Below are 25,599 nucleotides of genomic sequence, written 5' to 3'. Positions count from 1 at the left end.
TTATAATAGAGAATATATAATATCTTCGAAATCAGTTAATTAAGATATAAAAAGTGATTAGCACAACATGAGTTTCACTAATCTCAAAATTTGAAGCTTAAAGAATTCGAAAGCACGTAAAGGCACGCAGCCGTAACACAAAAGCTGGCCATTTTTCATCATATCGCTTAATTGACACAAACGTAATTAATTAGACCATTATTAAATGTTCTCTTAATTTAAGTAATCTTTATTTAATTTGTTTCAGTACATCATGGATTGATTAAAATAAAAAGCTAATGAGAAGATCTTAACCATATTTTATTCCATGTTTTACACGCTTACATGTCACTTGGTAACGTAATATGCTTTGAGGACAAATATTAAAAGACACGCTATTTAATAAATAATAGTAATTATTAGGAGTATTAAGATTAAGACATTCAGAGACACACTATAAGACAACTGTGAATTGTATGAATTTTTTTGGGATTTAGTATAAAAATTTGTAGAAACATAAGTTTTTTGTGTGAATTTTTATACTAATTCCCTGAAAAATCCTCATATAATTCACAAAATTTTTGCAATGACAGTACAACAAATAAAGAATTTTAGCGATAATAATATCAACATTGTCATGTTATATTTAATGACAATAATATTATATCTATATATAACATTAACACTCTATATAAATTTTGTTTCCTACAATTACAACCCCACCTATTGCTAGATTTATTCACCTAATTGTGGTCTATGTGCATTTCTTTCTTGTTCATGAAGACATGGATATGAAAGAAAATTTATTTATTCATCCATAAGATAAAGAAATTAATTTATTCATCCATAAGATAAAGAGTTATCATTTCTAACTTTCAATATTTATCGACACAAACATATGTGAATAAATCGCTTAAATTCAAAATAATAACAATTATTATCTTATAAATATTTAAGGTGTTACATATTTAATTTAATAATAAGGACTTAGAGGTTTTAAAAACATTGATATCCATACACTATTATTTATAATAATTCACTTATATTTTTGAAATTTTGAATCCATTTTTGAATTGAATTATATTTGGAGTAGGTGATCAATATTATCGTCGATGGTGTGATGGAGCACCATATGATATGAAGTGGCAATAATAATTTCCATAAACTTTACTTGAATTTGTTAAATTTTGTCGTCTTGTGCCATGATCTTGATTTATTGGTCTAGCCATACCAAAGAGTTCCATACATCATTAATTAATTACTAAGAAAGTTGTATGTTTAATTAATGATAATTTTATTTATAATAGAATGGATAGATCTACCTACCAAATAATTATATTTAAAGTAAAATGATAATATTGATTGGAAGAAATATATGAATATCGTACCACTAAAAGATTCAAATTTTGACTATTCATATAATATTGGATTTGATTTATAATAATTAAGGTGGTATTAAAATAATCTAAAACTTTGATAATATTGAAAGGTGGTAAGTGATGACGCTAGCTAATTCATAAAGATTACTGAATGAAAGAGCAAGCAAAGTCACTTTTTTCTAAGCCTCCAACTAAATTACGCTGGTTCATCAACATCATTAATATTGGGAAGTAGGAGAACAAATATAGTAGTTTTGATGATTGATAAAGTGAAGGCATGATGTCGTATGTGTACAATCATGAGAGATTGCGGCAAAAAAGAAAAAGTATCGCGGCAAAAAAGAAAAAGTGCAGAATTGTAAAAAAAAAAAGAAGGAAACAAATACGGAAATAAATAAAAAAAATAGCAATTCAAGTCAAAGAAGAAAAGAAATAAAGAAATTACAATTCAAGTCAAATAAGAAAAAAAAGTAAATATAGACAAATTCAAGAAGGAAAAGAATTTGTAATTCCTTTCCTTGTAGAAGTTGAAGACAAATCAAACTCTATAAAATGATCAAAAAGTTGAAGGAAAAAAGTTTTGCATAAACACAAATTGAGAGAATTTATCAGCAAAGCCAGAACAATAGCCATTGCATATTCACGAAATATATCATCTTGAGAGCAGTATTTACTGGAGAAAAAACACCGGCCTTCGTCATAGCAACGCAAGAATCAGGTTCACCTTCATCACATCAACGTAGGGACCAAGTTCACGAAACTTGTCCCACTCTGAATTATTGAATGTTGAAGTCTGATCAATTGAAGTCTAGGGTTATTACACTACTAGAAAAACTAAAAAAAGAGACCAAAAAAATAGGTCGCTAAAAAAAAACCTCATGACGTCACTATTTTTATCTAAATTTTATTTTATTTTTTAAATAAGAGACCTCATGAGGTCGATTATATATATATAAAAATAATTTAATATAGATCAATTATTTTAAAAGTCATTTTTGCTGCTACTTTGCTTAAAATATGACATCTCACGAGGTCTCTATTTGGAAAAATAAAAAATAAATTTTAGAAACTTCCCAATGTCTCCTTTTTTAGTCAAATTTGGTCAATAATATTTTGAAACAACAGACATAGGTCTCTTATTTGAAAACATTATTCACCAAATTTAACTAAAAAATGAAATAATTAAAATAAAGAAAACAATTAAAATAAGGAAAACAAATTAGACTTATAGCACGTCTTCCCCAAAAGTTTATATCACATAAAAATATCTCCCGCTCTTCTATCTCCTGCGATTCATTCTGTCACGGTTCAACCTGCCGTTTGCCACCAACCACGCTCGTAGACGACACTACAGCGCCGTTCTTCCTGCCGCTAGCCACGCTCAATCACTCAGTTGAAGCATTAGTTTCTGTAGATCCGTGAGAAATTCATCTGTCAATTTTCAACATGTAATTTTGGAGCTTTTAAGTTTTTAATTTTGAAAGTTTGTGAACATGTGTAGTTAGTTAAGATGTAATGCTTTGTTATATTTAATCAATCCTTTGAAATTAGTATTAATAGTTGAATGTGAGATAAGAAATATGTCAATAAGAGATTCTTGATTTTGAAAAAGTAGCAGTAGAATGACATTCAATTATAGTACTAGACGGCGATTGCCCGTCTTTGTGGTTGTACTGCTTCAGCATGTACCCGAGGCTATGGGAATATTTGTTTACATATATGGAGACTCATTGAAGAAGGTTACACAGTGTTCATTAGGGCAAGTCTTTGTTTTTGGGCGACTCTTCTTTTGTTTCTCTTTTTTTTCTTATAAAATGAGACGAATATAAAGATTATTCTGTTACAAAAGGATGAAAAATGTAACAGAAGATGTTTTTGATAATTTTTTAGAAACTTAAAGGATGTTCTTAGGTAAGTAAAGTATTATAAGGATGTATGAAAGTTGAGGTAAAAATAATAAGAATGAATTTTGTCAAAAACTCATATACCATGACAACTTATTGGCATTTTTAGAAGCTCTTTAAACTTTGAGCAAAAAGGCAGATTCTCAACTGCAGAGCAAACTATAGAAAAAGCTCTCTCTTGACTACAAGATTAAACATTGAACACCTCGACATCCATTAGGCCAGTAAGCTAAAAGCTCACAATCACATAGCCGTGGGAATATAGAAGCCACATACAAATTATTACACCATATTTCTGCTCTAGGTTGTTTAGGTCAGCTGGAAACAAATTTAAATGTAGGATGTGCTTCTAATGCCTCCATCACCATAACATGACGATGCTAAAAACTTGGTTTCAAAAAAAATGCAATTGGGGACAAAAAAATAGTCAACTCAAATGTCATAACATCCAACAATGGATATTTCTCTATAATTTACTTCTTCAGATACGTTTAGCTTTTAAGCCTTTCAATAATCTGTTAAGAACCCATATGGGCCATTGGTTTGTTGTTGCAAGCCTTGTTAAATCGTCATGCATAATCTTGTTGAACATCATTCTAGATTTTCACAAAAAAATAGTTCATAGGCAAAATGAAATCTGGTTGAGATTGAGGCTGCTGCAGAAACTTCCTCTGAGATCATATGGTCTCATAAGCTTAAAAGTTCTAATATTATACATATATATAGAGCAAAAATTTACTGCAAAAACACTAGCGATTTGTTGTTCTTGTTTTCAAGTATTAGTGGTAAACTAATATTATCAGTTGTGTGGCTAGTAGTGGTAAACTTAGAATTTGTTTTATTCATCTTTTATTTTGTTTCTGCTCCACTATCTGTCTAGTAATACGAATCTCTAGTGGTTGACCTCTTGCCTGCCAACACAAAGTATTAGAATATGTGGCTATGCTAGTTTGTTAAACATAAATAAGAAGACAATAATTGATGCAGATTAGATTGCACAAGTGGGCAGCGTTAGTTCAATCAATTAAAAAGTCTGAGCAGTGATTCATATAATTATTGTTATATTATTACATAGGGTCAGCTGAATACTCATATTAACATATTATGGTAAATTATGTACATATTATACATTTATTTTTGGGTCTGTTCTGCTGCCATCTTCCTTAAACTTCTTCCTCTGTCCTCTCGTTTTCTAATTTTGGACTTTTATACAGAGAGCTTAACTGTGTATAAATGAAGCACGGTCAAAGTTATTATATTGAGTAATAAAGTGTGCTCTCTTGGTCAAACAGTCGTGGCTACATATTGTCCTTTTTCCAGCAAATGTAATAACATGCCCACTTCTCCTCCTTAATGAAATGAGAGTTTAATTGGTTTATTTGCATGAGTCAAATGAGTTATGCTTATGTGTAGATATGTTTAGACATTATTTAACTTATAATTGGATACTAATTTATTATGCAGACCCCGACATCTCTTACTACCAGCCTTACGATTGACTCTTCCGGTTAGTTATAAATTCGTTGTAAAAAAGGATATGCTTTCTGTTAGGTTCGTTGTACTTGTTACTTTGGCTTTAAGATGTTGTGAATTTTGATGCAAATTTAGAACTAATATCATTTGGCTCATGTCGTTGTATGTATTTAGTTGTTTTAAACTGAAAAATATATGGATTAGATGTTTTTGCTTATAATTGACTTTAAGATGACAACTGTTAAGAGAACTATACTTTTGTAGTCACCAAAGATACATTTATTCTTTATCACATCGTTAACCAATCCATAAAAGGATTATTATATTTTGATTTTCAGTAAATAATTACATAATCTAGTGTTTGACAAATTCAAAATTTTGTGATTTTTATGTAGATTGATCGTAGTTGGATGTATAATATGACTAATTTTAGTGGAATGGGTCTAAGACCTGAATTTGTAGAAGGTGTCACTGATTTTGTGGAGTATGCAAAGACATTAGATCCTTTTCAACGTAGTGGTATGATTAAGTGTCCTTGTAATAAATGTCAATGTTTGAATTATGAAAAACCAGATATTGTTGAGCTTCATATCTATTGAAATGGGTTTAAAAAAGAATACACAGTGTGGACTAGTCATGGAGAAATTGATAATAGTTTTGATATATTTCAATTTTATGTTCCTGGTGAAAGTAGTAGCACTGTGAATTCTAATGCACAAAATTATAGAATGCATGGAAGCTCCTAATGCTGAATGCAAAATTTTCTTTGAACAATTGGAAGCTGCTAGTCGGCCTTTATATGGGGGAGTTCACATTCGCAGTTGTGTATTGTGGTTAGATTACTAAGCATCAAATCAAATTGGAATATTCCTCAAGGGGCAATGGACTCTGTGGTTGACCTTATTCATGATTTAGTTGACCCAAAATCTAGAAATACCTAATAATTTCTATAAGACAAAGAGGTTAGTATCAAAGTTAGGAATGTCATCGATGAGAATTCATTGTTGTGAAAATGGTTGCAGTTATTCTATAAGGATGATATTAATCTAAAATCGTGTAAGTTTCGTGGAAAATCTCATAATAAGCAGACTGCTAGTGGGGAGAAAGTTCCTACTAAGGCGATGCATTACTTACCTGCTATACCAAGGTTAAAGAGGTTGTATGCATCTAATAGATCTGTTCCTCATATGAGATGACACCATGAAAATAGAAGACCACCTGGAGTTATGTGCCATCAATCTGATGGAGAGGCTTGGAAGCATTTTGATAGAACATATCCACAGTTTGCAGCCGAACCATGGAATATAAGATTGGGTTTATGTTCAGATGTATTCACGCGACATTCTGTTTCTACTGCACCATATTCTTGTTGGCCTGTATTTGTAACACCATATAATCTTCCACCTGAGATGTGTATGACCAGTCCATATATATATATCTCAACTGTGTCATTCCTCGCCCACAAAATCCAAAAGTCTTGATTAATGTATACTTTCAACCTTTGATTGACGAGTTGAAACAATTGTGGGTTCAAGGGGTTGAAACATTTGATGTGTCTCTTAAGCAGAATTTTAATTTGCGGGCTGCCTTAATGTGGAATATTAATGATTTCCTGCATATGGAATGTTGTCAGGGTGGATGACAACGAGAAAGTTAGTTTGTCCTTATTGTATGGAAAATACTAAATCATTCACTTTAAAATATGATCATAAAAATTCTTGGTTTGATTGTTATCGACAGTTCTTGCCAATGGATCATGAGTTTAGGAGTATGAAAAATGCATTCAGAAAGAATATTGTTGAACAAGGTTGTCCTCCTCCAATCTTGACTGGAGAACAAGTTCGGGAGAGGGTTCAACACTTTCCAAAGGTTACAGAAGAATAACCCTACAAATTTGATGGATATGGTGTTGCATATAACTGGACAAAACAAAGCATATTCTGGAAAGTTACCATATTGGAAGGATAATCTTCTTCGACATAATCTTGATGTCACACATATTTAATAAAATTACTTTGATAATTTATTTAACACAATAATAGATGTCAATGGCAAGACAAAAGATAATATTAAAGATAGAATGGACTTACCAGAATATTGCAGGCGAAAAGATTTACAGTTGCAAAAGAAACAGAATAACTAATTCTTCAAGCCCAAGGCTAGTTATTCATTTACATTGGATCAAAAGCATAAAATATGTTAATGGATCGAGCAACTTAAGATGTCTGATGCACATGCTTCAAATTTAGGTAAATGTGTCGATATGGAGCATGAAAAATTACGTTATATGAAAAGTCATGTCTTCATGGAAACATTACTCCCCATTGCATTTAGTGGCTTGTCCGATAGAATTTGGAAACCTATGACTAAAATCAGTTTGTTCTTCAAGGACTTGTGTTATAATATGTTAAGGGAAGACAACCTAGTTCAGATGGATCAAAATATTCCTATAATTACAAATAAGTTGGAGAAGATTCTTCCATTTGAATTTTTTGATGTGATGGAGCATCTTCCTGTACATCTAGTGCATGAAGCACGCCTCGGAGGTCCGATTCAATATAGATGGATGTATCCATTTGAGAGGTAAGTGTTTAACTCTTAAAATTTTTATATTAATATGTTGTTTAAATCAATGATAATATAATATAATGTAGGACTAGTGGAAAGTCTAAACGGGGCATGAAAAAAAAATCTTAAAGGCTCAATGGTTCAATTCCATCTTGCTAGGGAGATAACTGATTTTGGTTCTTATTACTTTGAAAGTTGTGTGCCATGCTTTAAAAATAGACCCAATCGCCATGACGATGGTGGTGAGACTATGAAGCCACTACCAATCTTCAATCAACCAGGCAAAGGTTCAAAAAAATGTACGAGGAGGAATCTTAGTGCCATTGAGTTTCAGTCTGCATCTACACATGTCTTGTTGAATTGCCCACAAGTTAAACCATTTCTTGAGTAAGTTTTTTTTTTGCACTAAAATATGTAATTACAAGGCAAAACAATTAACTCTATATCCATCTTATTTGACAGTTACTTTGTGCATTTATATGGCAATGAAAAAGTATTTGAGCATTCCTCAAAGTGATTTCATGATTACGTAAGCCTTACAATAATTTCATAATACTATCATTATTAAATAAATCTATATCTAATTGATGCTAATTTCCTACTTTTCAAATATTTATAGATTTATGACACAAAAATGGTCAATTTGACCAATTTTTGAAGGACCTTTCTTGGGGACCCATCAAGATTTATTTGATGAACAAGTATATTGTCAATGATTTTAAATTCAGTACTGAAGAATACTCCAAATACAAAAAAAAAAAACTAACAATAGTTGAGTTTGAATGAAAGGCAATGATGGAAATCAAGATGGAGTTGATTATTATGGGGTATTCAAGGAGATTTTGGAAATGGAGTATTCCGGTTGGCCTAAAAAAAAATTGTGTTGTTTAGATGCAAGTGGTTTGATCCAACCACAAAAAGAGGTGCGAGAGAAATCAGACAATATCATATAATTGAATTAAAGCACACAAGAAAATATGAAGCAAATGACCCTTTTATTATTGCACAAAATGTTAAGCAAGTGTACTATGCTCCTTATCCTTTGCGTCCAGATAAAACTGATTGGTGGGTGGTGATTAAAATCAAACCTATGGGTAGTGTGGAAGTTGAAAACGTGTTAGATGTTGCATACCAAGATGATGATTTTTTGATATAATATTATTATTATGAATAATCTTAACCAATTATAAGAGTCTTGTACAATATATATAGTTGTAGACTATTAGTAATTACACAATAACCCAACATAATTAAGTAATTATATATTCTGTCTAACATCCCCCCTGAAGCTGAGTCTGGCGGTAGCAAGAGGAAGCTTGGAGAGAAGATACCGAAAACGCTGGGACGGTAACGGCTTTGTGAGAAAATCCGCCAGCTGGTCCTTGGTGGAAACATACTCAGCTGTCATGGCGCCATCAATTACCTGTTCACGAACAAAAATGGCAGTCCTTTCCCACATGCTTCATGCGCTTGTGAAAGACACGATTCTTTGTCAGACAGATCGCAGATTTGTTGTCGCAATACAGGTTAGGTGATGGAGTGGAGACATGAAGATCGGCTAGAAGATAGGTGAGCCACATGACTTCCGAGGCTGCAGCGGATAGAGCCCGATATTCAGCCTCCGTGGAGGATTTTGATACCCATTTCTGTTTTTCGGTGCTCCATGAGATTAAATTTGGTCCAAAGTAAATGAGATAACCTGTTGTCGAGCGGCTGTCCAATGGATCATTAGCCCAGTCTGAGTCGGAGTAGCCGCGAAGATGAAGGTCTCCCCTGGAAAAAATAAGACCACACAAAATTGTGCCTTTGACGTACCGAAGAATGCGTTTGAGAGTCTGAAAATCTTGCTCCATCGGACTGTGCATCTTCTGGGCCACGTAGTTGACTGCGAACTGGATATCTGGACGGGTAACAGTTAAATATTGCAAGCCGTCTACTAAGTTGCAAAATAGTCGTGGGTTTTGGAACGGCACGTCTGCGCCGTTAGTCGATTGGCTGGGGCTGATTGGAGTAGGTGCGGTGGTGCATGAGCCCACGCTGGCCCAATGGATAAGTTCCCCTGCATATTTAGTCTGATGTAAGAGAAGCCGATCACTGGTGCGTTCAACCTCCAACCCGAGAAAATATTTGAGAGAGCCAAGATCCTTCATCTGAAATTCATGATGCATACAATATATAAAATCATGGATGAGAGTAGGGGAGGAACCAGTGACAACAATATCATCAACATATAGGAGTAGAAAGAATTCATGTGGCTGAATGTTTGACAAAAAGACTTGTGTCATTAGTGGTGGTAGTGAAGCCCTGTGCCGCAAGAAAGGATGAGATGTGTGGGTACCATGCATGTGGAGCTTGCTTTAGGCCATAGAGAGATTTTACCAACTTACATACATGAGTAGGATATCGTTGATCAATATATCCAGGGGGTTGCTGCATGTAGATTTCCTCTTCAAGTTCACCATGTAAGAAGGCGTTAGAAACATCCAGCTGATGGAGCGACCACTGATGATGCATAGCGAGGGATAGTACAAGACGAATTGTATGTTGTTTAACCACTGGACTGAACGTTTTGGAATAGTCCAGCCCATATGCTTGATCATATCCCTTTGCAACCAGGCGAGCTTTATATCTAGCCACAGTTCCATCTGAATTACGTTTGATGCGATAAATCCACTTACAGCCAATGGGAAACTTGTTCGGAGGAGGAGGAACTAACACCCAAGTATTCTGTCTCTGTAATGCCTCAAACTCAGCATCCATAGCAGTGCACCAGTGTTTATTTTGAGCGACCTGTTTATATGTTGTGGGTTCAGTGAGTGGCTGGGCATCATATGGAATGGTAGAGGAGTAAATTTTTGGTTTGAAAATGCCACTCTTGGCACGGGTAATCATGGGGTGGTGAGGAGATGGGATTGGGATGGGTGCAGATTCTGCTGTGTTCGTGGGGCTGGACGGGCTTGACGTCGGCTGTCCCGACGGAGATGGGATTGGTGTGACATACTGATGTGAGATGGGTGGTGTTGGCGGAGTGGAAGTGTCGGGTGTTGATCGGGTGTGATAGCTGGCTGCATTGGTGAGGACTGAGGCGTATGAGCAGGGCGAGGAGCTGTCGGGGTTGTTGTAGGAAAAAGGGGAAGAATTCCAAAGTATGAAGGTGGGGACGGTGGCTGCTGGGAAAACGAAGCGTGATAGGGAAAATCAGTTTCATGGAACTGAACATGACGGGTCACATATATACGCTGGGTGGTGGGGTCGAAACATCTATAACCTTTGGTAAGAGGTTCATAGCCAACAAATACGCACGGTTTAGATCGAGGTTGTAACTTATGATTCACCTCATGACGCAAATGGGGATAGGCAAGACACCCGAAAATACGGAGAATGGAGTAGTCTGGAGCGGTATTGTATAATTTTTCATATGGAGAAATATGACCAAGAGATTTTTTTGGATGACGATTAATTAAAAAATTTGCAGTAGCAAGCGCCTCAACCCAGAAAGTGACTAGTAGGCGAGCTGTGTGGAGAAGGGTAATGACGGTTTCGATGAGGTGACGGTGCTTGGTTCCGCCACCCCGTTCTGTTCAGGAGTATAAGGACACATTTTCTGGTGGAGGATGCCAAGACGCTGGAGAAAATTTCCAAACTGATTGTTGACATATTCACGGCCATTGTCAATTCGGAACAATTTGATGGTAGTGCCAAACTGATTCTGAACCATGAATTGAAAGCTTTGGAAAGCTCCAAACGCCTCAGACTTTTGTTTTAAGGGATACAACCAGGAAAATTTTGTAAAGTCATCAATAAAGCTAATGTAATACCGAAAACCGCCAAAAGATGGGACCACCGTAGGGCCCCAAACATCAGAGTGAATAAGTTGAAAGGGAAACAGTGCTATATTAAATGATAAAGAAAATGGTAGTTTGTGCAACTTGGACACAGAACACGACTCACAAGACGTTACATTTGACATTTTATTAAAACCAAAAAGAGAAAGTAAATGTTTATTGACTTCGACAGAGGGATGCCCCAAGCGACGATGCCAATCTCGAGGAGTGAGAATGGCAGAGCGAGCAGTTGAAGACGACTCGAAAGATGCAGACACTTGATAATTGGAGGGTAGCATGTAAAGCCCTTGCTCACAGTGGCCTCTGTACCTCACCCGGTGGGTGGTGTTGTCCAGAATCTGAAATTCATTGGAGTTAAAGAGTAGGGTACAATTATTATCTTTGGTGAACCGATAAACGGATAAGAGATGGGATTTGAGAGATGGGACATGGAAAAGGTTACCAAGGTGAAAAATGCCAGAAGAGGTAGGTATTTTACCTGAGCCCACATGAGCAATAGGGAGAGGATGGCCACCTGCACTAGTGACACTTTCATTGCCAGAGTATGGAGTATAGGAGTAGAGACGAGACAGGTCATGCGTTACATGGGCATTAGCACCTGTATCCAGGAACCAGTTACCATTGGATTCAACAGAGTTTGCGGCATAAAAGGTTTGAGGTGATGACATAGACGGTCCAGAATAAGAGTTATCAAACCGATGCCAGCAGTCCCACACAGCATGATTATGTTTGCCACAAATTTGACAGATGACGGAGCTGCAAGGAGGCCCACCTCCACGTCCTAGAGAACTGCCGCGACCACCCGAGAAGTCGCCTCGGTGCTGGAAACTATCGACAAACCCCCCACGACCGCCTGAAAAGTTACCACGACTAGGGAGTCCGCCTCTGCCCCGGTTGGAACCACATCCACGACCACCTCTATAACCGGCAGATTGCCCAGACTGAGCATAGAGGGCGGTGTGTGGTTCGGCTGATCCACTGGATTCCCTAACCTTCAACTTCTGTTCCATCTGTACGTTCAATTCTTCGGTGAGTAACCATGACGATGCTTCAGCAAACGTCACATGTGCAATATTCGTTCGAATATTTTGTTTAATGGACGCATATTCGGATGACAAGCCTCGAAGAACACACAAAATCATGTCCTAATTTGGGATTCCAGATTTAGCACGATCCAGAGCATCAACAATCGTGACAACAGAATCAAGATACTTTTGCATAGAGTCACTACCCTTCTGAACACCATGAAGTTGTTCCTTTAATTGAAATATATGAGTGCGAGATAAAGAGTTATACCGAAGCTGAAGATGATTCCATATTGCTGCGGCGGAAGTGAGTCCATGGAGATGATTTTGAATGGATGGGCTGATAATCGCTAGGAGGCACGCCCGTAATTGGGCATCAACAACAGACCATTTTTTGAATTCCGGATTGAGCGTGACTGCAGTGGTCGCCGCTGCTCCAGGATCATCGTCGACTGTGACGGTGAGTGTGGCGGGTGGGACCTCCATGGTTCCATCGACGTATTCCATGAGTCGATGAGCGGAGAGATTTGTAGACGCGGTGGTGAACCAAGACGGAAAGTTTGAATCATTCAATTTTTCTGGGGTAAGAGAGTGAAGATTTTTGATAAAAAGTTTCAACCCCGTGGGGAGATCATCTAGGGGATCTGTGGTCTTCACCATGATGAATCAGACTTTGGAAAATAAAAGAAGGCTAGGGTTTTGGAAGAATAAACCTTGCTCTGATACCATGATATAATATTATTATTATGAATAATCTTAACCAATTATAAGAGTCTTGTACAGTATATGTAGTTGTAGACTATTAGTAATTACACAATAACCCAACATAATTAAGTAATTATATATTCTTTCTAACAATTTTGTTAGGTAGTGGAGCCTGATTAATATATGTAACTGTTTATTTTAGGCTTTCCTATTTATTCTCTGTAACAAAAAATACTCTGATTTATTAATAAATATACCTCACCGCTGTGGAAGTTTACTCACGGGGTGTTACCACGAAATATTGGGTTTTCTCTTTCTCTCTCTAGATTTCTCATCTCTTTCTCTTGAAAGTTCTCGTGTTCTTCATTCATCTAGTGTATGTGCGTGAATTCGATCCTAGCAGATTTATCAAGTGTTCACCGTACCGTGGATGTTGAATTTAAAAATGATCTAGAGCATCCTGAACACATATTAGAAGAGGTTGATATAGAAGAAATAACAGATGAAAGGGAAAATGCATCAATTAATGAGGAAGAGTGGATAGATGAAGAAGAATTACCAGAAGATGAAAATGAGGCTGAGGATGAGGATGCGGATAATGATGAGGACGAGGACGAGGATGAGGATGAGGTTGAGGAAGAATAGTAAATAGTATGAAGTAATGTTCTTCTTCTCTTTGAGTACACTTAAAAAATATATTAAAATTTGTATGCTTTCTCTGTAAGATGAAAACTATCCCAAAAAATATCATAATAACTAGAACATGTATATGTGCATAACTCTTCTACCCCAATCTTGAATTACATAACTTGATTTCCTGAGAACTTGAGAACTTGAAATTTACTCAATTTTTTTTAAAAGTTGCTCTTATTTTATAGATGAAATGACATAACAAACATTCATGAATATACCAAAATACACCCGTAGTTAATTTAGTTTCACCTTTAGTTGATTTAAATTGAGACTTTACTTGTTACGTAAATATCTAATCTTTTTTGACTTGAATGTTTTTGTTACTAATTAGATAGCAGGTGGAAATATGAATAAAGATATTGATAATCCCCCCAAAAATAAAAAAAGAGAGAGATGGTATGGTTAGTAGACGACCAACAAGGATACATATAAGATCAGACACCAACACATCTCTCCCACCAAGAGACACTCCGCCACATTGCTATTCTATGCAGACCGAGCAAGACAATCATGTGACTCCAAATATTAATCCTCCTTCGACCTATATGCATCCACCATTGAAATATACTCAACCGCCTCCTCAGGTACCAGTGATGACGACGACATCAGGGTATGTTATCCCACATGGATACAATGTTCTGCCTCCAGAAGCTAATCGACCAACGTCTAGTGTCTCTCGCACTAGAACTCACAACCCTGCAGACTCACAACCTTCATCATCATCTACTTCACAACTTGAAATGTCGAGTCTTCGCATTCAAGGTAATAGTTCTGAGTAACACTCCTACCACAAATCAGTCAGCTACACCTGGTCAGGTCATTACAAATGTTGGCGTGAGGGATATGCATAATAGACTTGTCATCGAGCCTGACGCCTATACATAAGTTTTTTACAAAATATCTTATGTTTATGATTATCTCATTTAATTGTCTTTGGTTTAACCTGTAACTGTTAAAACTTTGTATTACAGTTTCAATCCAGATGATGTTGTGAGAATTATTTCTCAGGCAATCAAAGATCTCTATAGAGATGTTTTTCCTACTTGGGTCAAGATGTCAAGCAATCCGAAGAGACAAATATTTTTGGATTTCAGAGTATATTCAAATTTATTTGTTTAACACTATTAAAATACTTGTATTCAATAGTACTTATTAATTAAAAAATTTATGCTTTATTGTAGAAAGAATGTGCTTGGCGTCCGAAACATGAGACCAAAATTTATGCGAACTTCACAAGAAAGTTGCGTGTGTTCTTGCTAGTTTGTTGAATAAAGCTCGTAGAAATAATCAGAAACCTAAGTGGATTCTATCGGATGATTGGAAAAAATTACTAATGCATTGGGCAAATGATCCAAAATATAAGCAAATGAGTGAAATCGGTAAGAAGGCAAGATCATCTACTAATGGTGGTTCTCTACACACGAGTGGGGCTCAAAGTCAAGGAAGTGTGAGGTAGAAATTGGTTTGTATCATTTTTCTTTAAGTTTTTATATATTGTAGGTATTGATATTCAATTATACTTGATTTTAACTTAATTAGTTTTATATTTAGGAAAATGAACTAGGAAGACCGGTAACTCAGGCAGAGGCATTCAAGGCAACACACATAAGAAAGAAGAAAAATCTCAAAAATCCAGACGTGTGGGTTGAGTCGCGAGGTGAAGTGACCTATGTAAGCCTCTAATTTAAAATAATTGTAACTTTTTTTCTAGATTTATATTCTACTATTAATATCATTCAATTTAGAATCGATATCTTCAAGCTTTGAAGGATTTACGATAAACTCATCCAGAACAAAATCGAGGTATGCCACTTACTCAAGAACAGGCTGAGAAAGTGTGGTTAGACTTGATTGGTGCACCGAGTAGATATGGGTATGCGTATGAAATTCCGCAACAAATCTTCCGTGAATTTTCTTCTGAGTTTGAAGGCCTAAATAGTTCCTATGATGATGAATCGATGAAGAAAAATTTGGCTATGGAGCAAAAGAGAGTTGAGCTATCTAGCCAAGTCGAAGACTCGCGGGCTAGAGAAAGGCAAAGGGACTTAGAGTTTGCGGGTCTTAAGACTCAATTCTATGCATTACTTGCTTTAGGAGGGATTCCACCTTGTTCCAGTGATGTCACTTTCCCTCCTCGACCCCCTCAATCTCAACCTACTCGATATTCAGTGTATGGTCAACAAAGAAATATGACGGATGAGTCTAGTAGTGATGAAAAAGATGATGATCATGTGACAGACACATTACCACATTAGTGAAGTTTAGAGTTGTGATAGATAATCTAAGTTCTTTACTTTATAATTTTGTTATGGGAGTTATTTGTTTTGTGAATGCATGATAACATTGAAATATATTATATTAAACTTATGGATATTGTGGTTTTTGTTTAATTTCGAATTACATTGAAGGTGAATTGCAATTGAGTCAATAAGATAATATTTAGTAAAATGTATTGCATCAGTTTATTGTTTGAAGCTCTTTGAGCTTGATTTAACTAATTAGAGAGGTATTGAATCAATATGACAGGTGATGAAAGCTGCAAAAATAACAATTACCTGTCAGTTTTTTTCAGGAAAAGAGGCCTCACGAGGTCTCTTTTTTGCATCTATATTTCCAAAAATTTCATGAAAAAGACCTCATGAGGTCTCTCTTCTGCAATTTATTTTCCAGAAATTTCAAAAAAGAGACTTCATGAGGTCTCTATTCAGCATTTTGTATTTTACAAATGCAGTAAAGAGACCCGATGAAGTCAAATTTTTCATGAATGAGGTCTCTATTCAGCATTTTATTTTTTACCAATACAGTAAAGAGACCTCGTGCAGTCTCTTTTTGCATCATGAAAGAGACCTCAGAAGGTCTATGTGCATCATTTTATTTTTGAATTAAAGAGACTTCACGAGGTCTCTTTTTTTAAATATAAAATAAAAATAAATAGTATAATAGTGACCTCATGAAGTCACCTTTATTAAAAAAAAAAAGTAAATTATGAAATTGCAACATCATGAGGTCTCTTTTTTTTTAAAAATAAAATGGACAATTTATTGGTGATCTCGTGAGGTCGTCGTTCGGCAACCTCATGAGGTCTCTACTAAAAAATCACCAAGATTAGAGTGACCTACCGTTGAGGTCTCTTTTTTTCGAAAAAAGGCCTTATAAGGTCTCTTTTTACTGTTTTTTTTTAGTAGTGTTAGGTTTTATTGATTTGTTCTATGTTTATTATTGAATTGTAATAATTCCTAGGTTGTGTAACAAGAAGCGGGTTTGACTTCTTGGGAGTAGAGTCTTGAGAGAATTGTAACAAGAAGTGGGTTTGACTTCTTGGGAGTAGAGTCTTGAGAGAATTGTAACAAGAAGTGGGTTTGACTTCCTGGGAGAGAAATTGTGAGAATTGTAAACAAGAAGTGAGTTTGACTTCATGGGTGGTTAGAGTTAAGAAGACTTGAGAGTTTTTGTAAACAAGAAGTGAGTTTGATTTCTTGTTGAGTGAAGAGTTTCTGATTATAGTTAATCGAAAAGGGTAGAAGTTTAGAGTTAGATTCATTGATTAACTGAGTTGTAAATCTTGAACTAATATAAAACTTCAATGTGGTGTTTCCCTTCCTTGAGTTAGGAAGGTTTCCACGATAAATCTTTATTTTATTGTGTTACGGCAAAATTACAAGAACCTGATTCTTGTATAGGGGTAAGGTTTTCTTCAAATTACATTATATTATAATTTAGAAATACTATATACCTTCTCACAACAGCATTTTATAGAATTTGTTTAGATTAAATTTTATCATCACATCTTTTAGATATTTTTCAGAGGGCAAGTATCTTTTCAAGTTCTTAACCCATTCATGTTAGTGGTGTTGAGAAGGTATTTGAACATTTAGTTTCATCTCATACATTGAAATTATGAAATGAAATTAATATTTTTAGACATGCAAATTGATGTAATTTCATCTCATAATTTTAAATTATGCAATAAAATCTCAATTCACTAAAAAACTTAAATTCATTAATTTATATCACGATTTTACATTTTTCGAAATTGACCCATAATAGTTTATATTTTGTATAAAAATCATCATTTAACGTATTATTTTATGAAATAATTATAGAATATGAACATGATATAATTAGTCATAATATTGACCAACAAAGTTCAGTGTTCGTCTTTTCGGTCATCCGATCAAGAAATATATGTTCAACATGAAAAAATGATCCGCGCCATATATATGAGGGGATTATATTAAAGAATAGTACACTATAACTCATGTTCAATTTTATTTTTTAATGAACTAAAATTCGATCAATGAATGTTATAGTTTTTTCAGAATAACTTTGTGATAATATATTACTATATTTTTATAATAAATTTTTGCTTATTTGATAAGATTCCTTAGAAAAGTAAGATAATTTTGATAGTTTATATTTTTTCTTAAATGTCTATAAACAAAAAATACAACTTAAATTTTGATTCTATGTCCAAGCAATATTTTAACTTCATTTCATATTTTTATATTATAATTTCATCTCACATAATCCTCGGAGAAAATAGTTGGAAGTGCCAAAATCTTCTTCCTTAAATTGATGAAGATTCCATGTTTCATTTAAAAAATTAGAGATTGTTGTCCAAATGTGAGACACTTGCTCCTCTCATCTCTAAGTTATCTCTCTTGCCAACCACCCTTTCTCAATCATGTTTTTTTTAGTCCATGCATCATCTAAACGTGCTCAAACATTAATAGATAATCAACCTATTTTCACTTGTATCATAAAAAAAATAAAAAATAAAAAGAATTGTATTTACTTGAACTCTTTCTAGAAGCTTTATTTCAAGAAAAATATTTACTAGATTAATCTATTACAGCATGTCAATTATCAATTATTGTGTATCATTGATATTTATATGCAATTATTTAATAATTGACCAAATTGTATAAGGTTTACAAAGTTAGCACATGCCTTTTTAAGCGTTTCTTTTTAATTGTCATGTATTATATATTAAAAATATTTATTTCAAAATAATTGTCAATTAAATAATAGAAAGAATTACTAATTTTTTAGTATTAATGGTTTTAAAATTAAGATGAAATAAATATTAAAGAATTGATGAGGAGATGTAGTAACTCCTAATTAACATTTTCTTAAGAATGGTACATAATCTTATTACGATAAAGGAATTGCGTGTTTGTAACTTAAAATATTTTAAATTACACGATGCTCTTGAAACTTGAAAATTCATCCCCCTCCTTATATTTTACTCAATCCATTTCATATTAGTTATCTATTTTTTACACGTTTCTTATGAAATCATAGTAAAAAATATAATTAAATGACGATAATTTTCTCTGATATATATTATTTGCGTGTTATTCATTAAAATCAATATCAAAATTAAAAATAGAGGAACTTTATTTTGAAACTTTACATTCTTTATACTTAAGAAATATGAATATATTTAATCCTCCTCAGGGTGTATTTTTTTTTGTTTCAAATGACTAATTTTAATATTTTTTTTTTTGTAACTATGGAAATCTTATTATGTGAGAACTCAAGCTCAAGTAACAAAAGAAACAAACAATCACCGGATAAACTCCCAGTACTAAGTGAAGTTTATTATTTTGATGGTCAAATTTATTTTTATTTCACTAATTTCCTTATAAAATTTATCATAGATGACCCATTTTTTTTCTAAATATAAATATTAAATTACAATATAGCCGAAAAAATAATTTTAATATAGCCGAAAAATAATTTTAAGTTATAACATAGCCACAAAAACTTAGTTTTGAATTTTTTTTTCTTGACACCAATGAAGGAAAGAAAAACATAAAATAAGAATAAAAAACTCAAATACTGATAATCAAAGAAGTCAAATAATTACTTATGTATGAAAAATTAAAATATACCTTAAATTTTGCTAGAAGGATCATATATATTCCTACATGATTTTGTTTAAAAAAAATATATATTTAAAACTATTTTTCCACTTCTGTTATATATGAGCTCATTTTGTAAACGTATGGATATACCTGAGTTGTTTGTATAATGACAAAGGTACATATGAGACATTTTCTAATTAACGATGGATATATCAACTCTAAATGACAAAATTAAAGAATATATCAGACTTTAAATGACAAAAGTAATTTAAGGGAAAATAGAAAAATTATAACTAATTTCATCTTGTTTTATTAATTAAAAAATAATTTGGACCATATAATTTAAATAACTCAAATCAAGTTATATGAGACAGAAAAACTTTATTTTTCAAAACCGAAATCTTGTTTCAAACTTCAGTAAAAAGAGTGTATTACCTCAAAACGTCATATACCCGTGTCTCATAAAAATATCCTTGGTAAAAGTTGTACAAACCATAGTAGATTCCCACATGGTACTAATAAAAGTACTGTATACTATAGTCTAATTATTAAATAAGCTTTTTATCCTTGACCATAGTGAGAGAAAAAGAAAAAGAGAAAGAGGGTCAACCCTAGTTTCAATTTTTCATTAATTAAAACATGGTTGGAAAATATGCAATAAATTAAGAATAGTTAATTTAAATAATTCTATCTATAATTCAGTGTTTATCCCCCACTACTTCATATTCATATACAAAAAAAAAAAAAAAAAGCTCTGTCCTCTCTCTTAATTTTTGAGATTTCATATCATCAAATTAATAAATGGGGAGAAAATGTTCACACTGTGGTATAACAGGTCACAATTCAAGAACTTGCAAAACTCATAAAGATGAAAAAATAATTTATGATGAAGATCCAAAAACTATTGGTATGATGAAACTTTTTGGTGTGAAACTTGAAGTACCTTGTTCATGGATGAAGAAGAGTTTTAGTGTTGATTGCCTTTCGAATTCGTCGAAAACTTCATCCTCAATGGCTGCATCTAAGTTTAGTTATTGTGATATCTCAAATGGTTATCTTTCTGATGTTGGAAGAGCTTCTTCATATAAGAAAAAAGGTTAGTGTTATTTTATAATTACATACTATGTAATATTTTTTATTTTATTTCCTTGTTTAATTTACTTCAAATATTTCATTATAATTCATCTAGAGTCTAGACACCAACTATTTTAATTAAATTTCAGAAAGCTTATAGAGTTTGGATTTTGGGGTTGCTCTATATACTATTTTTATCTCTAGATGAACAACTACTTTATGAAACTTTTGTAAAGATTTCTCCTTTTTTTTTTCTTTTTTTTTTGAGGGAAATATGGATTTAATTTATGAGAAATTTCTTTTATGTAATTATTTTATTACTTGATCTTCTTTCACGAGTTTCAATAACTTTTTATATAATTATTATAATTTCTGTTTTATTATAAGAAAACTTGTGAGTATAAGGAATTGCAACTGGAAATATATATATATATATATATATATATATATATATATATATATATATCACTTTTTAGAAAATATAAAATTAGCTACGAAATTTATCGTAAACTAAGCTTAATTGAATTTTTTTAATAATCCTGTGCTAGTTCGTAGCTAAATAAGATTAGCATAATTTTTTTGTGGTTTAGCTATAAATCTACTGTCATTAGTATATAGATCTGATGTTTAGGTATTTCTTTTTTTTTTTTTTTTTAATTTTTCATCCGGTATTCGAAACTCACATTGAAACTCCGAGAGGAATACATAATTCCTAACATGTTAATGTTTTTTTCTTCTAAATCAAAAGTGAATTGAAGAAATTGATTTCTATTAACTAATAATTATTATTTCAAATATTATTTTTTTATCCTTGATTTTAATGTTCTTCGACAACGAAAATGGTAAGTAAAGGCCACTCTCAATTAAAAAACAATAGTTGTGTACTGTTATTAGTTAAGAGTTGCAACTTGGTTATGTGGCTTCTTTCTTCAATTGAAGTTTATATGAACAAAACAAGTAATACCAGCACTAGTAAAATGATAAATAAATAAATAAATAATATATAATAATGAGTACTAAATCATATTATTATATTAAAGGAAATACTATCAAGTGACACGTGATAAATTGCTGATTGTTTTTTTTTTCTTAAAAATGCCAATTGATCTAGTGGGAATCGTGCTTGGCTCCTTAAGTAATATATTTTAGAAGATGTAAAAAAGAATTGTCATACTCATTAATGTATTTCATCCAATAATACTTTCTTCCAACTATTTATACGTTACTATTTCATATTTCACGTCTCTTAAGAAACTAGATAAGTTTGCTATTTTATCTTTATTTAGTATTCTTTTGAAGACAAGTTTTCAATAATTAATTCATTATGATTAATTGAACTGTGACCAATGGACATGAATTAATAATTTAATTTTCCAATGTTGATCTAATTCATAATTTCAAGGCTAATAACTCTCAAGGATAAAATAGAAAAAATAATATTATTTATATATTGATTTTGTGAAATAAAAAATACGAAATATCTATTATTAATAAGGTCGACATGTAAATAAAAATAATAAAATATTAGTTGTATCCCAATAATTCTCTTAAACTTAAATAATTCATCTATTATGAACTATAGAAAAAGCTCCAACGATCCACTATTATGGATTATTAGAGTTTGATATGATTGAATAAATATCTTTTGTAAACAGTTTTTAAACAAATAGTAAGTATGTGTATGGAGTTCTATTCATTTCATACTTTTCAAATTATTATTGATTCAATTATTCAAACTTGTTATACAACATTTTCCAAGTAATATATTTTGTGGAAATTTTTTTTAGGAGTTGCATGGACAGAGGAAGAACACAGGATATTTCTAGTTGGATTGGAAAAACTTGGTAAAGGAGACTGGAGAGGCATTTCTAGCAACTTTGTCACCACAAGGACACCAACACAAGTCGCAAGTCATGCTCAAAAGTATTTTCTTAGACAAAATTCTCTAAGTAAAAAGAAACGTCGAAGGAGTCTCTTTGACAAGGTACTTGATAGATATATATATTTATCTTCTTTTATCATGCCTAAATTTTTTTTTTCAAATATGACCATCAAAAAGTTTGGTGACATAATGGATATCTCTTTTACTTTTAATTTTACAAAAAAGTGGTGAAGATATTTTCAAACTTAGTGTGAATTATTACTTTTGTTTCTGAACCATGACTAGTTCTTAAAATATAACCCAGGCTTGGCTAAATGAACTTAAAATACCTCTCATCTGTCACATGACATAGCAAGTGATATCAACCTTATTTGTGTGTGAAATGTCCAGCTGGACGACGAGCAAAACATGTTAGTTCGTTAGATGCACAAATGAGGGGCATTTTAAAGTTCAGTTAGTCGAGCCTCGGGATTTTTCAGTATTAAGCGGGTTAAAGACAAAAATTATAATTCACATCAAATTTAAATGTGTATCTTCACTAAATCTCTCTTAATTTAGTCAAAGTTTTTGATTTCAAATTCTAAAGATACTTCTTGCATAGAAACTCTTCACCTTTATATATCATATTCAACATAAAATCAAATCAATCAGACTACTAAATTTCAGGTTGGTGACTAGAGAAAACTTTGATTTTGAATAATTCAACTTTTCATATTTTATAAATTAAACAACTCTAATTTTCTATTAATCTATAGTTTCCTATATTCTTTTTATATTAGCCTCTCTTTTAAATTCAACTAGCTAGTAATTACAACTTCATTTTTTACTCTTTTGTAATTATAACCTAATATATATATCTACCAGGTTGGCATGGATAAATCAACTATGTTGCTATTTGATAAAATGGTTATCAAGACAAATATTTCATGTGACAAGTCACACACACAGCCAGAGGATACAAATATTTCCATGATAAATTTCAATACAACTTCATCAAGCAAAGATTCAAAGTCAAGTAGTCAACAATTTTCCAACAATTTTACATTTATTAATTCAACAACTTTTACAAGTCATGATATTTCAGTTCAAGATTCACCACTGCCAGACCTTGAGCTCACACTTGCTGTTCCAACAACAAAAAGTACTGCTCTTCTTACTGGAACTACAATTACTGTTGTTTGAGTTAAAATAATTAGAAAGATTCTGCTTATATTTACTATATATATACTATAACAAGTGTAGGAAATTAATTAAACTAAGTAGATGTCTATAAAAATAATCATTTATTAATATGGACTACCAGCATCATTCACCCTTGGTCCCCTCATAAATACATTTTTTCTATTCCATTTTAAAAATTTTATTGTTCCATCACTGATGAAAGACATAAATAAATTTCCATAAACAATTGTAATGATTTGTCTAAGGTTAATGTTTTGCTGTACTTTTCATGTAAGATTACATCATATCCTACTAAGCATAATATCACTTACTATATTTTTTTGTTTTTTTTTTCCAATTTTAGATGTCCTCATTTTTTGTGTATGTCAAGCTTATGACTAATTTCTAACACCATTAGTAGGGCTCTTACGTAGTAATAATGTTCCTAAAATCAAAATGAACCTCCATTTGAGGACTTAAAAAGCAATATTTCCTCCGTTTCTGTTTATATGTCGTCCTTATTAAAAAATAGATGTTCCTTGATATTTGTCAAATCACAAAATCAATGCATATATAATCGATACCGTTCTTCCCATTTTACCCTTGAGAGTTGTTAGTCTTGAATAGGGGCGTAGCTACACTCATGTCAGGGTGTCCATTTCGTCAGAAAATTATACACGTATATACAAGTACAATGATAAAATAACATATTTTGGACTCTCTTCACATAATAATACAATGTAGCCTAATGGTTTCGGTCTTTCAGGGGCCTTGAAAGAGCGAAGACACGCAAACTTAAAGTATCCGCATGTTTGAATCTCAATTATATAAATAACAATGGAGTGAGTATATATATTGTTCTTATGAACGTAATCTTTAAGATGCAATATAATATAATGCTTGCTGATGTATTGTGATCAAATTATTATTAGAGTCCTGTAGTGTCTTTGCTGGAGGAGTAGATAGGAAGTCTACTAAACTTTAAAAAACGACTCAATGTGATCTCATTGGCCTGCAAATCCAGATATTTAAGCTTTTTCTCTTTGAAAGAGATCCCAATTCTAGCAACATCTTTTATTTATTTATTCGAGCCATCATCATTAGACTATGAGCTTAATATATATATAAGTAAAATAATTAGGAGGGGGACATGGAAACGTTGCCTGTACTTTAAATAAAAGAAAAAATGACATAACATTTCTTAGATATAGTTGGTTATATTAGGAGTTTATTAGTTACACTGGGAACTGATCCGTTTAGTTAGTTAGACTAGGCACTAATCTATTAATCTTGACATTTCAAATATATATACACATGAACAACTCAAGGAGGGCTTGTATGTATCAAGTGATATGAAAACTGGAATTTTAAGAGAGGAAGCGAAACCAGTGCTTTCTTGGTCACGACCAACTAAGGCTAAAGTTCCATTAAAGAGCCTTTCCACGTGGTAGAACCTCCTCAGGGAATATAAGGTTTTCATGAGGCTGATCTTGAGCCGCCATCCAAGCGCGAATACCTTCGTTTAAGAGAATATTTTAGGTGTAGAAAGTCTCAAATTCAGGATCTTCCGCTGCGCGAATTTCCTGAGAAACGAAGTCATAGGCACGTAGGTTCAGCGCTAGACCGACTACTCCTAGAGCATTCATCCATAAACCGGTTACTGGTACAAATAACATAAAGAAATGTAACCAACGTATATTGGAAAAAGCAACACCAAAGATTTGGGACCAAAGGCGGTTAGCGGTGAGAGGCCGGGGCATCAAGTTAAAATTTGAAGCTTGTAGCATGCATGAATAACTATATATAACCGGAGAAGAATCAATTCAAGCACCTCCTGATTAATGGCAACCTTGACAATCTCCTTGAGAGCCTGAGGGGACTGTCATTCCAAGTGAAATAAAACTTCAATTTGTTTGTTCATGCATAGGCTTAATTCTACAACCTCCAACGTAAATCAGCATAACTTTTGATGCAACATTTACATGTTGATGAAGATATAGTCTTTTAAAATCAGGCCCCATATGTAAGGGCTAAGGCCACT

General features: G+C 32.9%; 1 protein-coding gene across 1 annotated transcript; it reads left to right on the top strand.

Annotated features, from left to right (window-relative positions):
* Nucleotides 1–20,068: 20,068 nt before the first annotated feature.
* On the top strand, nucleotides 20,069–23,687 carry LOC101261941 (transcription factor MYBS3-like). Its single transcript, XM_004245060.5, has 3 exons — nucleotides 20,069–20,537; nucleotides 22,303–22,499; nucleotides 23,262–23,687. Exons 1-3 carry the CDS (start codon nucleotides 20,243–20,245, stop codon nucleotides 23,577–23,579), a joined length of 810 nt encoding a protein of 269 aa, XP_004245108.1. The 5' UTR covers nucleotides 20,069–20,242; the 3' UTR covers nucleotides 23,580–23,687.
* The last annotated feature ends 1,912 nt before the right edge of the window (nucleotides 23,688–25,599 follow it).

This window comes from Solanum lycopersicum, chromosome 8, assembly GCF_036512215.1.
Source record: "Solanum lycopersicum chromosome 8, SLM_r2.1".
Lineage (NCBI taxonomy): Eukaryota > Viridiplantae > Streptophyta > Magnoliopsida > Solanales > Solanaceae > Solanum > Solanum lycopersicum.
This window is presented reverse-complemented; position numbering and strand designations above follow the sequence as displayed.